At 43.2% G+C, this 16,246-nt stretch overlaps 2 protein-coding genes across 2 annotated transcripts in view; one reads left to right on the forward strand and one right to left on the reverse strand.

Annotated features, from left to right (window-relative positions):
* CREB3L2 (cAMP responsive element binding protein 3 like 2) overlaps nucleotides 1–1,345 on the reverse strand; it is a 128,272-nt gene extending 126,927 nt beyond the window's left edge. The window contains exon 1 of the mRNA XM_055284149.2: nucleotides 832–1,345. Coding sequence (XP_055140124.1) covers nucleotides 832–933 — 102 coding nt within the window. The 5' untranslated portion in view covers nucleotides 934–1,345. The remainder of the gene's footprint in view (nucleotides 1–831) is intronic.
* A 58-nt stretch (nucleotides 1,346–1,403) lies between these two features.
* Nucleotides 1,404–16,246, forward strand: part of AKR1D1 (aldo-keto reductase family 1 member D1) — a 117,735-nt gene continuing 102,892 nt past the window's right edge. Inside the window, exons 1-2 of the mRNA XM_055284150.2 lie at nucleotides 1,404–1,618; nucleotides 3,792–4,067. The gene's annotated coding sequence lies outside the window, so the exon portion shown is untranslated. The remainder of the gene's footprint in view (nucleotides 1,619–3,791; nucleotides 4,068–16,246) is intronic.

Here is a 16,246-nt window from a genome sequence, read left to right on the forward strand (position 1 = left end):
TTGAAAACAAAATTTCATTTTGCAAACTTAATACCAAAAAGTTGACATTAAAAACTTTAAAAGAAATGTGCGTACTCTGGGACAGTTGAATCCCCAAAGAGATCTCTGAGGCATTAGTATAAGACTGAACAAGCAACTGGTGAGCTGTCCCACCTTCCCCAGAGCCTTTCTTAAATATGCAACTGTCTCAGATTTTCCATACGCCTCTGCTGGTTTTTCCTCTGAAGAGGGAGGAAGGAGACTTCTTGGTCGTACAGTTTAAGAAGGCAAATAAAGCCGCCTTTCTCCTTAACGTAGAGGACCCCTTTCAACACACACACACACACACACACACACACACACACACACACACGTGTACTTTTTAAAATATAAATATGAAGGAAGAGGAAGGGAGGGAGAGAGGAAGACAGAATACGAGACGGATGAAAAGGAAATTCTACTTAATCTTGTCCAGTTTTTGAAAACCTCAAAAAAAAAATCAATAGCAAACTAGGCGGAGACATGCTATTCTCAAAATACACACTCCCTCTCCCGCATTACAGTACTGTTAACAACAGCAAATGATATTACAGATGGAAAAAGCCTCAGGGAAAAAAAGCATGAATTGTTACAGGAATACAAAGCGGCATTACTCTCATGAGAAATGCAAAGGGGCCAGCTGCCCGCCTTCATCTGCTCAGACATTAAAGTACACCTCGCCCAGGACCTCTTGATTCTGACCATGCCCTGCCCCAAACTCTGCCTTCCCGGGTCCCAGGACTCCAGCTGCTCCTCGCGTGACAACACTTCCCCGCTTTGAAAGCCCTCCTGCCCCGCCCGCCGGGTCCTCACCGTGTGGTACATGAGGGCCTCGCCGTCCCCGGGCTCTGACAGCTCGCTCAGCTTGCGGTCCCACTGCAGCACGCCCTGCTCCCCGCTCTCCAGCACCTCCATGGCGGTGCGGGCCGCGCTGGGCCGAGGATGCTAAGCGCAGGAGGGGACGCGCAGAGCTGCCTCGGACCGGCGAGGTTCCTCTCTCTCCGCGTGTGCGTGCGTGTGTGCGCGCGCGTGTGTGTAGTTTTGCACTTGGAAAGCAAAAGTCTGCTCCTCTGCCGGAGAGAGGATGGCCAAGCGCTCCCGTCCGGTGTCCTCGGAGATCCGAGAATCCCCAGGGGCACGAGCCGGACCAAAGGCTGCCGGGGCTAAAGCGGGATGTGCATCCAAAATGAAGGCAGAGGACCCGCTCTCATCCCAGGAAAATCTCTTAGCCGCAAGTCCACTTGCCACTACCGCTCCAGACACAAACTTTGAGACACCCCAGGGCTCCTCGGCTCTGCTCCAGGACCCAGCTGCGGCCCCACCTCCCTCCAAGGCTTGACCAATCGGATATCCGCCTTGCCCAGAAGACCCAATCAGGAGTCTCACTCTCGGTCTTGTCCCGCCCCCAAAGGCAGAGGCCTCGGGAAGTCTCCGCCCACGCCTTGGAATGTAGCCGGCGAGAATCTGTGACGTCACCGAGGAACTCCTCCTGTCTGAGCGCGGCTCGCTGACGGCTGTCGCCTACAGCGGACCAATAGAAGACTTGGGTCCGGAAGTGATGGACTGGAGGCTTGACTAATGTGAAAGGGACGTCTGAAAGGTACAGCCAATGAAATAGCGACAAGAATACATTTTGTAAAAGAGGGAGGGTGAGCTCAGGCCTCTTGCAGAGAATCCTCAGAAATTAGCCAGCGCGCCGACAGGGGGCGCGAGAGTTGTTGCGCGGGGGACTTAAACATTTTCAAGTACTTTAGTTCATTTGAATCTCTCGGAATTTTTTTAATGGATTACATATTATACAAAAATACAAACATTCCTCATGCACATGCATTTATATTAGTGCAGCCCTAGCAAATTGTCATTGTTCTTCACCTTTTTCGCCCATTTTCTGTTGGGTTCTTGTATTTTTTATGGACTTCACTTATTGTATTTTTTTCTTTCATCTGCTTGATAAGAGTCAATGGCATGCTTTTCCAGGTCCTACAGAAGTGAGCCCAGTCCTTGAATTCATAGAGCTTTTATCTCAGAGGAGTCAGGCAATAAACAAAGAAATAAACATTTAAATTCAGAAAGTGGAAATTGCTATAAAGAAAAATAAACGCAGGAAAACAGGATGCGTCAAGATCGATGCTATTTTACGTGTTGATCAGGGAAGTTCTTCCTAAAGGAAATGAGATTTCGGGAGAAGCTGGTGTTCCCGTGACTGCTGGGAGGGGCCAGTGTGGCTGCAGCAGCGGTGCTTGGCAGGGAGGGGTGAGAAAGGCCGGAAAGGTGAGCCAGGAGCAGAGCACCAGGCCTGCCTCCTAGAATAGCCTGTTCTAAAGGAATTCCCCCAACACTGTGATTCTTCTTCCTCCTTTTTAATTCCAAAAAAAAAAAAGAAGCCCTTAAAAATATAGTTTACCTATCTTAAATATAAAAGTAGGTCTTTGCCAGTTAGCTCTAGAAGTTTCTTACAATGGCACATTCAGGTATTAGCTATTGTGTTGTCTCCTTGGCAAGTATTTTTTGGCGGGTGGGGACAAATGTCTTTGAACTCTATGTTGTCTTTAAAGCAGCAGTTTATCATATTAACTATTCCATTTGTCTGGTCCTATCTTCTGGGGGACTTTTGAGATTTTTTTTTTTTTTTTTGAGTCAGAGTCTCACTCAGTCACCCAGGCTAGAGTGCAGTGGCACGATCTCAGTTCACTGCAGCCTCCACCTCTTGAGCTCAAGCAGTTCTCCTGCCTCAGCCTCCCGTGTAGCTTGGACCACAGATGTGCACCACCACACTCGGCTAATTTTTAAATTTTTTGTAGAGGCAAGATCTCACTTTGTTGCCCAGGCTGGCCTCAAACTTCTGGGCTCAAGCAATCCTCTCTCCTGAGTCTCTCAGAGTGCTGAGATTTAAGGCATGAGCCACCACGCCCAGCTTTTGAGATTATTTTAATGCTTAAATAGAAGCTCTAGTTTATGGGCACACACCTTCCTTATATAATAGTTTTCTCATTTTTCTCTTAGGTTCTTGGTTTTTCTTTTCCAGCCTGGTATCCACTTCACCACATTCTTTCCATAGATCGCTCTTTCCATGTTTAAAGGCCTTTCTTATTTTTTTAATCTGGCACTCCATGTACAATGGGATTACATCCACATAAACCCATCATAAATTGAAAATATCATAAGTCAAAAATGCATCTAATATACCTAACCTATCAAACATTAGAGCTTAGCCTAGCCTACCCTAGATGTGCTCAGAACACCTATATGAGCCTACAGTTGGACCAAATCATCTGGCAACACAGTACTGGTTGTTTACTGTCATGATTGTGTGGCTGACTGGGAGCTATGGCTCCCTTGCACCTGGAGAGAATACAATATCGCGTATTGCTAGCCTGGGAAAAGATCAAAATTCAAAACTCAAAGTACAGCTTCTACTGAATGCATATCTCTTTCACACCATCATAAAGTCAGGAAATCATAAGTCATAAGTCAGGAACCATCTGTACATCTTCCTTAATGTAGGAATACAAACATTTATCTGTGAAGCATTTCTGCTTTTGACAAAGTCTAATCCTGCTTATACCCCACGTAGTAGCCAGTTTCCAAGATGGCATCTAGTGATCCCACTTCCTGGTGCTCACGCTCTTGTGTAATTCCCTCCTCTTGAGTCTGGGCTAGACCTGAGGACTTTCTTCTAACAGAAAGAATATGCCAAAAGCGAAAAGATGTCAAAAAGATCATGGCTCCTGACTTGCTTGTTTCCTCTTCCTCTCTTGCTTGCCTGCTTTAAGAGAAGCCAGCTGCCGTGCCATGAACTGCAATGTGAATAGGCCAATGTAGCAAGGATGTGGCCAGCCAACAGCCAGTGAGGATCTGAGGCCCTCAGACCAACAGCCCATGAGCAACTGAATTTTGCTAATAACCATGTAAGTGAACACAGAAGTGGATCCTTCCCCAGGCGAGCCTTCATATGTCCACAGACCCAGTCAAGACTTTGACTGCAGCCTTGTGAGATCCCCTAAGCCAGAGGACCCAGCTAAGCCACACTCAACTTCCTGACCTGTCAGGTAATAAATGTATGCTGTTTTAAGCCACTAGGTTTTTCCTTTGTGAAATATGTATTATGATCATTGGCACCCTAAATGGTTTGGTTAAACTTACCTGTACTCTAATAATAGCATCACAATCCCTCGTGGTGGGTTTCTCCAGCCTCCTTTGTTTCGCGTATACTTCTCTGTTAAATGTACACACAACTTCTTACCAGCCTGTCTTCCTGTTTTGCATTTTGAAAATGAAATTCTTTCCCTTTTCATCTCCTTCTTAGAACTTAGCAATGTAGTTGACTCTCCTTCCAGCTGCTCGCTGGCATCCTTGTTCTGCTGTCTGTTATTAATAGATTCATGGCACTTGCATGACTGGAAGTCATACTTTCCCAAAATGAAAATCAGATACATTAGCCAACAAGACATTTCTCTGATTTTTTTCTGATATTATTTGCTATGTTTCCATGTGTCAGTCTATTTACAAATTTGTTCTATGTGCTTTCTATACCTTCATCTCAATTATTAAGATAAATCGTATCTAGAATTGGGCACTTGACAGATCCCTCACATCATGAAAATAGAATCCACCTTCCAAGTTCTCATGGCCCCACTCATCAGCATGCTTTTTATTTGACTACTCAATAAAAATTAATCTATTGAATTTTCCTTTTTTGTGTCTTGTACTTTTTCAGTTTATCCACAGGGAAAACTGTTAAGTACCTGCTAAATTCTAGACACCATTGTGTATACATTTTTCCAGGTTTAAAACTCTGTTAAAAAAAGAAATGGGGCCGGGCACGGTGTCTCATTCCTGTAATCCCAGCACTTTGGGAGGCCGAGTTGGGAGGACTCTTTGATGTCAGGAGTTTGAGACCAGCCTGGACACTATAGCAAGCTATCTCTACAAAAAGTTTTAAAACTTAGCTGGATGTGGTGGCACACGCTTGTAGTCCTGGTTATTTGGGAGGCTGAGGCAGGAGGATGGTTTGAGCCGAGGAGGTCAAAGTTGCAGCAAGCTATAATTACCCCACTGCACTCCAGCCTGAGAAAGTCTGACTAAGCCAACGTGAAAAGGCTGTGCAAAGGCATCCATGGTGCCACATCCTGACACCTGCACATGACACAAGCTGTGAAGACTTGGGCTTCTCAAGTGAAATTGTTGGCCAAAGAATGTGTGTGGGGTAGACAGCAGTTGGCTTATCAAGGTCTCCCTCACCGAATGGTGAGGATTATGTGAAGGGGAGAGGAAGACATACTCTATTGGTTTCCCAAGGCTGCCATCACAAAGTACAACAGCCTGGGAGGCTCTAAACAACAGCAATGACTCTCCAAGGTGTATGTCACCCTCTAATGTTCTCTGCCTCCTCTCTTTCCTTTGTACCTGTCCATTCAAGAGCTAATCTCAGCCCTTCCCCAACCAACACACTGAGTTCTCCAAGTACAGCCCCCTTGCCGTCGTTACTGAAACCATTTGGGATTACTCAGTCAGAGTTGCATTTCTCAGATCATCTCATTCCTCTCGGGCAGTTTTTTTTTTTTTTAATAATACCACAAACTATGGAATCCTGCCCATTTCATCTCTGACATTGTTTTTTTTGTTTTGTTTTGAGACGAAGTCTCGCTCTGTCGCCCAGGCTGGAGCGCAGTGGCATGATCGCGGCTCACTGCAAGCTCCGCCTCCCGGGTTCACGCCATTCTCCTGCCTCAGCCTCCCAAGTAGCTGGGACTACAGGCGCCCGCCACCGCGCCTGGCTAATTTTTTCTATTTTTAGTAGAGACGGGGTTTCACCGTGGTCTCGATCTCCTGACCTCCTGATCCACCCCCCTCGGCCTCCCAAAGTGCTGGGATTACAGGCGTGAGCCACTGCACCCGGCCTGACATTGTTTTAATAAATTCTGAAGATGTATTTATTTTACTCCTTCATGCTCTTGACTTTCTACCATCTGTTGAGATTTTTCTTTTTATTTTAACATGTTCTATCATTCTATTCCAGTTTGGAATGGGAGCAAACTTTTACTACCCTCTGGACTTCCTTTGTTTAATTCTTCCTGTTCTAACAGTATTCAGTATAATAGAAATTTCCCAGCTTTGAGGATTTTCTTTCAATGTCTATTTCTTATTTATTTATTTATTTGGAGACAAGGTCTCGCTCTACAACCCAGGCTGGTGTGCAGTGGTGTGATCATGGCTCACTGCAGCCTCAACCTCCCAGGCTCAAGTGAACCTCCCACCTCAGCCTCCTGAGTAGCTGGGACTACAGGTGTATGCCACCATGTCCAGCTAATTTTTTATTTTGTATAGAGACGGGTTTTCTGCTTCATTGCCCAGGCTGGTCTCGAACTCCTGGGCTCAAGCTGTCCTCCCACCTCAGCTTCCCAAAGTGCTGGGATTACAGGCATGAGCCATTGCACCTGGCCTCTTTAGTGTATATAGAACAAACAGGAGAGAAGATGTCTGCAAGAATCTAATACCTTCCTAGGGAATCCAGGAAATCAGGATAAGCCTCAGGAATGTGAAATAAATTGGTAATGAGAACTCTTGAGTACTGGGATAAAGAGTCAGACAGAGGAGGGGAGAAGGAGAGCTGCTCCCCACCGCTGAGAAGTCCACCTGGGGTAGAAAATGAGCTGAAAAGGGATGGCACAGGTGCCTTGACTTCAGTTGGCTGCAGATTGCTTATTGATAGAGAATAGCCCCTGATGGGGGTGCTGGATGGAACCATTCTGCCTGAAGCCAAGGAAACACGTCTCTCTGCCTCTCGGTTTCTGAAAGGGGGGAGCAGGGGGGGACTCTGAAAACCTAGAAAGCAGGTTACCCTTGGAAACAGACCTCTTCCCATCTTGGCAAATTCAGAAATGGCCAAAGTCCCCAGGACAACAGGAACAGCTACAGGTACGAGCAGCCAGAATCACATACGTTGTTCCTTCTCCACCTCTGCTGACCTCAGGAGATCTTGAACTCCACCGTCCCAGGGCCACCCCTCGGCTTCACAATTACATGCTGAATTTATACTTGTACTAACTTGCCACTGTGTGGAGGCTGCTAATACACTACAGCTTCTTTAAAGATTGTAGAAAATTTGAAAATAAAACTTTATTATATTAAACCCCTACCTTACAACTTATATGAAAAAAAGCTTCAGATGGACTAAGGATATTAGCGTAAAATAAAACAAAGCCATCCAGAGAAACCAGAGATAAAATACTTGTATAATTTTGGTGTGACCAAGGTCTAGGCATAATGTAAAAGGCAGAAAATATATAGGAAAAAATTAATTTATACATAAGTATATATGTCTGTGTGTCTATGTATGCACCCACATAGCCATACAGAGATATACATCTAACCTGTAATTAAATAAATAAGATTAAAATGTTATACATGTTGCTGTTCACATGAGTCATTTTGCAGTGAAGGTTTTTTTTTTCCATTGTTTATCTGCTCATGGCCATCCTATCCCAAGAACACAGTGGTAACAGCCTCGTACATATTGTTCCATACTTCCTTTATGCTCATATAATCATATACAAATACACAGAGACAGAGAGAAGTTCGGTCATTGTTTTATTATGCACATTTCTCTGCAGTTTGCTCTTATCACTTAATAAGATATCTTGAAAATCCCCCGTCCTCCAGTGTGGATTTAATGCATTCTTGTTAGCAGCTGACTGGAAAAGGATGAAGCATTTTTCATGTTGATAAACAGGTTTTACTTCTAGAAACATCAATTGTATGACACGGGGATCATATGCTTTGCACGTCTGAATTTCCTGGTATGTGACCTTCTCCCAGTGATAGAAGATCAGGCTCAGGGTGTTGAATTTTTTTTTTTTTTTTTGAGACAGAGTCTGGCTGTGTTGTCCAGGCTGGAGTGCAGTGGTGCCATTTCAGCTCACTGCAACCTCCACCTACTGGATTCAAGCAATTCTCCTGCCTCAGCCTCCTGAGTAGCTGGGATTACAGGCGTATGCCACCAGGCCTGGCTAACATTGTTGGCATCGTGTCACAAGAGAGGTTGGTGGAGACAAGAGGTTCCTTAAAGGAGGACGGAGGACACAGCCCTTTAGTTGAACTAGAAAGGACGGGAACTTCAATTTCAGCCGTTTTGGTCACTTCTCCAACAGTGCCACCAAGTGGCTATAGAGGAACAATGCAACTAGCAAACCCAAAGGGAAAGATTGCAAGAGCTGGGCAGTCGTAAAATAAAACCACCATGGCTGGCTAATTTTTTGTATTTTTAGTGGAGACAGAATCTCATTATGTTGCCCAGGCTGGTTTCGAGCTCCTGGGCTCAAGCGAACCTCCAGCCTCAGACTCCCAAAGTACTGGATTACAGGTGTGAGCCGCCACTCCTGGCCCCAGCAGTGGTAAAATAAAACCACATCTCACGTTCCAGATTAATTTGCAACCCTCAGGTGGAGAGAGAGAACATTTCCATCAACCCAAAGAGTGCCCTCATGCTGTCTGCTAGTCAGTGCTCCTCCAGAGGTCATTGCCTTTCTGGCTTCCATAGATCAGATTTGCCTGGTCTTGAGCATGATGCAAATAGAATTTTACTGCATATACTCCTTGTCTGACTCACGCGTCTGTGAGATGGGTCCATGCTGTTGCATGTACAGCCTATTCTCATTATTTGCAGTAGCTCTGTTCTATAAAATCATCACAGAACCATTGCTCATAGGGAAAATAGGGGTTAGGTTCCTGGGAGACTCTGCTCACGACAATTTCATCAAGCAATCAGTACATATAAAGAAACAAATGTATCAATCTATGTTTAACGTGTATCAACTGATAAATATGCAGAAACAAAATAGAAGCAACCTGGTTTTATGTGTGTTTCTGTTTAAAGACACCTTGTTAAATAAATATTGGTGATTCATTAACATTGAACTCATGGCCAACGGCACTGTAATTCATGACTGAACAAAACTTATCCATGTGTATTTTACATAAAAAACACATCACAGCCTTCTTGCACTTAGGAACATTAGACAGCACTTTACCCTTATGCTTGGGGCCATTTCTTTTTTTTTTTTTTTTTTTTTTTTTTTGAGATAGAGTCTCACTCTGTCACCCAGGCTGCAATGCAGTGGCACAATCTCAGCTCACTGCAAGCTCCGCCTCCCGGGTTCACACCATTCTCCTGCCTCAGCCTCCTGAGTAGCTGGGACTACAGGCACCCACCACCATACCCGGCTGATTTTTTTGTATTTTTAGTAGAGACGGGGTTTCACTGTGTTAGCCAGGATGGTCTCCATCTCCTAACCTCGTGATCTGCCCGCCTCAGCCTCTCAAAGTGCTGGGATTACAGGCGTGAGCCACCGCGCCCGGCTGCTTGGGGCCATTTTAAACAGCGAAATCACCAACAAAGCACCACAAAAATGAATTTAATGCTATGTTTAGCACTAAATTGACCACAAAAATGACACCTGTTTTACCGTATTACAGCCAGAACAAGAAGGCAGAACTTGGTCTTGTTTGACCTCACTGGGATAACTCAAATTTTGGGTGCAGTGGGGCACACCAGGAGATTCAAATTTCTCACTGTTCTATGCAGGTCCAAAATATGGATCATAAGAATACCATGAGTATTTTAGGGTTACAAATAAATATTAGCAAGTAGACAAAGTCTCAAATACAGAATCCATAAATAAAGATCAACTGTATCTGTACTTTGGTCTGTGGAGTTTGTTGTTGTTGTTGTTGTTGTGACAGGCTGTCACTGTGTCACCGAGACTGGAGTGCAGTGGCAGGATCATGGCTCACTGCAGCCTCAACCTCCCCGGCTCAAGCAATCCTCCCATTTCAGCCTCCCAAGTAGGTGGGACTACAGGCACACACCACCATGCCAGTTTTTCCGATGGGCTATGAGCTCTATAAAGTCAATCTCAATTCCTCAAAGCAGTCTTCTCATATCTGAAAATATGCCATTCTAGTCAAAGCCTTGGTAAAATACCCAGTGTCTCCACTTGTGACCTGTTACTAAACAAAAACAAAAACAGATTCTTATTGAACCTATGCCCAATAACTGTGTTGCCATAAATTAAAAATACTCAAATAGTTTCCAAATCCTGGAGAAATCAGGTACAGAGAAATTTTACTCACAAGAGTATACTCAATTGTTAAAAGCTATAAATAACTCAAAAAAAGTTTTCAGCTGGGCACAGTCGTTCATGCCTGTAATCCTAGTACTTTGGGAGGTTAAGGTGGGAGAGTAGCTTGAGCCTAGGAGTTCAAGACCAGCCAGGGAAACATAGTGAGACCTCATCTCTACAAATAATAATACAAAAAATTATCTTAGTGTGGTGGTGCACACCTGTAGTCCCAGCTACTCAAGAGGCTGAGGTAGGAGGATTGCTTGAACCTGTGCAGTCAAGGTTTCTGTGAGCTGAGATCATGCCACTGCACTCCAGCCTGGGCAACAGAGCAAGAACCCATCCCCCAAAAAAGGAAAAGAAAAAAAGTTTTCTTAACTCTGAAAAACAAAACAAAAAAGTATCAGCAATGTTTCAAACAAAAAAGGTATAAAAAATTATTTCAGTTATATATTAGTTCGGTCCCATGTAATTAACCTTTGTTCCGTCCAAGATTGGGCCAGCAATCCTCATGAACATGTCAGCTCTTCAATGAAAGATCTGGCAATTTTCTCTCTCGTCCAATGACACAGCCTCCAAACTTAGAAACCTGTATTCAAGAGCACCCATCAGAGTCCTTTCCATGAACTTCCCTAAAGAAGAAGTAACTTTTGAACTGTAGCTGATCATAAACTACTTTCTGAGAAGAATCAAAGTAAAACAAGAACTGTGCATGGATGATAGAAGTCTTAGGACAGGCCAGGTGCAGTGGCTCATACCTGTAATCGCAGCATTTTAGGAGGCTGAGCAGGTGGATCACTTGAGTCCAGGAGCTCAAGACCAGCCTGGACAACACAGGGAGACCCTATCTGTACAAAAAGTAAAGTAAATTAGCTGGGTGTGGTGGCATGAGCCTGTAGTCCCAACTACGGGGGTGCTGAGGTGGATGGATCACTTGAGCCTGGGAAGCAGAGGTTGCTCAGCGAGCCGAGACCATGCCACTGCACTTCAGCCTGGGTGACAGAGTGAGACTCCTATCTAAAAAAAAAAAAAAACCAACAGTCATGGTTAAAGATACAACTGACAAGAAAATTTGCTTATTTCTGTGACATGCAATTTACATCAGAATCATAATTATTACTGATAATAAAATATATACTAAGACATATCAGGATTACAGGAATCTCATATGATTTTGGAACACATACTAATATTTATTTAACTCAAAGTTAATTTGATATTTGACAATGCTTCCTTTATGATTTTAACACACCAAGTAAGGCAAATAAGTCCAAAATCTCTTTTGGACTTCAGGGGACCTAATATCTAAAAAAGTTAATAAGGTCAAAAGGACTAAATTTCAAACCTGAAATTTTGATTTTGGAAAGTTTGTCAAATATCAAAAGTTTAAAACACTTGAGATCACAAAATAGGATCACAGGTTATTCATTTAGCCAAGAGTGATAACTCAAATATTTCCAAAAAGAAAAAAAAAAAATCCTTACTCTTTGATAGAGAGGAGATTCAGTTTCCCAAACAATAAGACCTAATAAAAACAGCCTGCAGCCAACTGAATCTGTCTCTTTTCTTTCCTCTTTTTTTTTTTTTTTTTTGGCAGTTTACTCAAAAAGTAAGCAAACATATTTTATTGTCTCTTAATTATTACATGAAAATCTTGTTTAAAAGAGAAAACCAAATTTTGCCTTTGCATAGTATATTAACACTGAAGTTAATTTTTAATAAAACCTTATAAACAAATCCATTCAATCTCAGTCACTCTGACCATTTAGAATTTTCTAGTAAAGAACAGATCAGAGCTCTAAGAAAACCCTTTTATTCCAACACAGGGTTTCTGACTCTGGCCCTGCATGGTGTGCTCTTGATATTAATGTTTAATTTGCAGAAAAACTAAATAATACCCTTTAAATTGTAGCCAACTTGATCACACAAAAAATTCCTTTCATAAGATCAATTCACTACAATCTTACTTAAATCTTCAGTTTTATCTTATCATTTTATCTTAGGACAAAAATTTACTTTCCCAATTTTCTATATCCATTTCATTTTATCTATCATTTTTCCTTCCATTTAAAACAACTTAAAAACCTCCAAGCTAGGAAAAATCACTTTCCCTTAAAAAAAAAACACTACATTTCTCTGACCTTTTACCAAAAACACATCCTACTTTCCTTATATACTTTACATATAGAATTTTTCTCTTCTATCTAGTGGTTTTAATTACATATATTAATTACAATGTTAACTCTTCATAATTTTTAAATGAAAAACCTAGGAGGTAAGCAATTTAAGTTATGTATCAGATGTGTAGCCCAGGACAAATGGAGAGAGCTGCAGATAATACATGACCCTTCCCACCACAGCGAGGAGGCATAGTTGGGCCAGAGAGAACTCCACATGTCCCCAGGCCTTATCATGCTATTTTTTAGAGCCTAGAATCTAAAGGTGCTAAGACTGGCAAGTCAAACAAGCATCAAAAATATTCCAGAAGCAGTTTATAACCTTAAAACCTCTAGCAAAGATAGCATCTGACCTACCTAATTCAGATCAAATGTCTACATTAAATCCTGAAGACGTTTCTATTTTATTTCACCAATAATTATAAAATTATCTTTTACTAAAGATTATTAAGGTCATGTGAACGAAAAGACATTTGAGTTAAAGTTTCTGTTTTTTTGATAAAGTATTTGATTTAAGCACTTACTTTTTTTTTAAGTCAATTAATTGGAGCTCTATTATATATTTTGGTAGTGAAACATCATACACATGACACAGATACACAGATAGAAGCAGATCTTACAGGTTTATACAAGTCTCATTAGCCAGTTTTTAAATAGTTTTTTTTTCCCCATACACTCTTCCAACTGCCTATTTTATTGCCCTAGGAAATTATTATCTAGATAACCCTATATTTGTCTTTATAAAGGAACATTCTTAGGTGAAATGAGATAGAAAATGTATATTTCAAAAGCACAGAGCTAAGATATTAGTCCTATATATTGTACCATCATTTGCTCAAACCAAGGAAAAAATGGCATAAGTTCAGTTAAGATGGCCAGGAAAAGCTTGCCTGCTTGCTTGCTCTTTCTTTCTCTCTGCTTCTCTGTCTCTCTCTCCCTCTCTTTCTTTTTGTATTAGTCTGTTTTCACACTGCTGTAAAGAAATACCTGAGACTGGGTAATTTATAAAGGAAAGAAGTTTTTTTTTTTTTTTTTTTTTGAGACGGAGTCTTGCTCTGTCACCCAGGCTGGAGTGCAGTGGCGCAATCTCGGCTCACTGCAAGCTCCGCCTCCCGGGTTCACGCCATTCTCCTGCCTCAGCCTCTCCGAGTAGCTGGGACTACAGGCGCCCGCCACCACGCCCGGCTAATTTTTTGTATTTTTAGTAGGGACGGGGTTTCACCGTGGTCTCGATCTCCTGACTTCGTGATCCGCCCACCTCAGCCTCCCAAAGTGCTGGGATTACAAGCGTGAGCCACCGCGCCCGGCCCAGGAAAGAAGTTTAATTGACTCACAGTTCTTCATGGTTGGCAGGCCTCAGGAAACTTACAATTATGGCGGAAAGGGAAGCAGGCAGGTCTCACATGGCAGCAGGTGAGAGGGACAGAAAAGAGAAGGAAGAACTTCCAAACACTTATAAAACCATCAGATCTCATGAAAACTCACTCACTATCACGAGAACAGCATGTAGGAAACTGCCCCCATCATCCAATCATCTCCCTTTCTCGACACATGGGGACTACCGGTCCCTTCCTCAGCACATGGAAATTACAATTCGAGATGAGATTTGGGTGGGGACACAGAGCAAAACCGTATCACTTTTCATTTTTGAGACAGGGTCTCACTGTGTCACCCAGGCTGGAATGCAGTGGTGTGATCATGGTTCACTGCAGCCTTGACCTCCCAGGCTCAAGCAATCCTCCTGCTTCAGCTTCCCAAGTAGCTGGAACTGTAACCAACTATCCCCATTTTTCTAAGAGATAATTTATTTTTTCTATCTTCTTTCTTCTCTCCTCCTTTTCCCACTTTCTAGTTAGTCCTTTAGAAATGCAAATATAGCCTTTAACCTCCCCTTCACCAGACATTCCCTACAGGGTAAGTTCATTTAACTATCTGCTTAGGAGCTCCAGAAAGGAAATCTCACCCACCAGGAGGTTGCCTTGAGAGATAACAGTCAATTTACAACCCAAAGTACACACGCCCACAAAGACACAGGCAGTCACCACCTTGACCACCTAGTAGATAAGATACCAAGCTAACATGTAGATGCCGCACTGGCTTACTTCTCCCGACCCCATGTGCCGTTCATGTTAAGCCCCCTTTAAAAGTGCTCACTTTCTGCTCCAAAAGCAAAGTGATACCCTTAGGCAGGAAGCCTGTACTTGTTCCCTTCAGCTAGCTTTGGAATAATTAAAAAAAAAAAAACAAAAAAACAACTTTCTTTATACCAGAACTCACTCTTGTTAATTGGACTCTGCAAGCAGCAAATAGCTGAACCTGCATTTCAGTTACAATTTTGGTGGCCCATATAGGGGAAGTGCTGCATGCTCTGGGTGAGTCTGTGCCTGACAGCTGGGTTTTGCTACCGGGCAAGGTTTGGGGTCACCTGTGAGCACCAGCTGCTCATCGCTAGCAGATCTCATGACAGGAACATTCGGGAACATCTCATGACAGGAACATTAGGGAACTTCTCATGACAGGAACATTAGGGAACTTCTCAGCAGCTGCCAAAACTGCTTTTGTTTTGGGGGAGCCTCCCTTTCGCCTCACAGCACATCTGCTGCCTTCAACTCTCCGCTGGTACAAAGAAAGTGACCTCTGTAAAACCCAGCAAACTTTGGAAGTGGCTGAGTTAGCTGGAAGTGCACCTAATCACCCTCTGCTTCTTTTGGGGTGTCACTGGGGCCTTGTTCTACCTAAGACTTGGCTGCTCGTGACATCATTTGAGTATTTTAGGTGTTTCTCTTTGTAAGTGCAGCACCATGGGAGCTTTGCTGGGCCTATGGAACCATTTGGACCTGGGGAGGGGCATTCAGGATCTCCTTGATTGCAGATTCAGCCTCCTTGATTGGAGACTCATTTGGAAGTATGCTGTTTGTTTGCATGTACTTTGTGAATGGGCCCTGATTTCTTTCTTCACTCTCTACCTCCAATCTCACTCTTCTAACTATCTTCAGAGAGCCACCTACAGCCTTAGTCCCCTCAACTGCAGGCTCCCCTAGCTCCCTATGACTGGAAACAGCTCATCTTGACCAGTGACTTGTGAAGGTGGGAGGGTCCCATCCCATATCATGTGGACCTGGGATGCTGAGGCTCTCCTGAATGGGAGATAAACAAGGGTGATGGGAGTATCAACCCTGTGCCGTGTAGTAGCTGGAAGCTTGCGAGCTCCCTTTCTATCACTTTAGTCAGAGTCTCGCTCTGTCACCCAGGCTGGAGTGCAGTGGCGCGATCTCGGCTCACTGCAAGCTCCGCCTCCCGGGTTCACGCCATTCTCCTGCCTCAGCCTCTCCGAGTAGCTGGGACTACAGGCGCCTGCCACCACGCCCGGCTAATTTTTTTTATTTTTAGTAGAGACCGGGTTTCACCGTGGTCTCGATCTCCTGACCTCGTGATCCGCCCGCCTCGGCCTCCCAAAGTGCTGGGATTACAAGCGTGAGCCACCGTGCCCAGCCTTACTGTTTCTTCTTTTTATTTCCTTTTCCTGTTTCTCATGCCCTGCTTGTAAAACCTGGTTCCTATGCAGAGGCTGGCCAGACTATATCTTCCTCTATTTTCTTTTCTGCCTGCCTGCTTTAAATCTGCTGTTACTTTACTGGTGTTAAGATAAAAACCACCATTTGGATTCAACTGTTTTTTAATAAACTGATGAGTTTACATTGATATCTCTCGGCTAGAGTTCAAAAATAAAAGCTATAGGATCTTTGTTTATATGAGTGTGTATATGTGTGTTTATGTGTACACACATGTATTTTGTTATATGTTGCTGCTACAAGGTACCAAGTTGACTTAAAGTTAAGGAGTACTCATGAGACTTAAGAAAAATCTTGAATAAATAAGCTGGCTTTAAAATTATTGGTAAAATAATATTAGAAATACCTTACGAATTGT

This window comes from Symphalangus syndactylus, chromosome 6 (genome assembly GCF_028878055.3).
Source record: "Symphalangus syndactylus isolate Jambi chromosome 6, NHGRI_mSymSyn1-v2.1_pri, whole genome shotgun sequence".
In the NCBI taxonomy this organism is placed as follows: Eukaryota; Metazoa; Chordata; class Mammalia; order Primates; family Hylobatidae; genus Symphalangus; species Symphalangus syndactylus.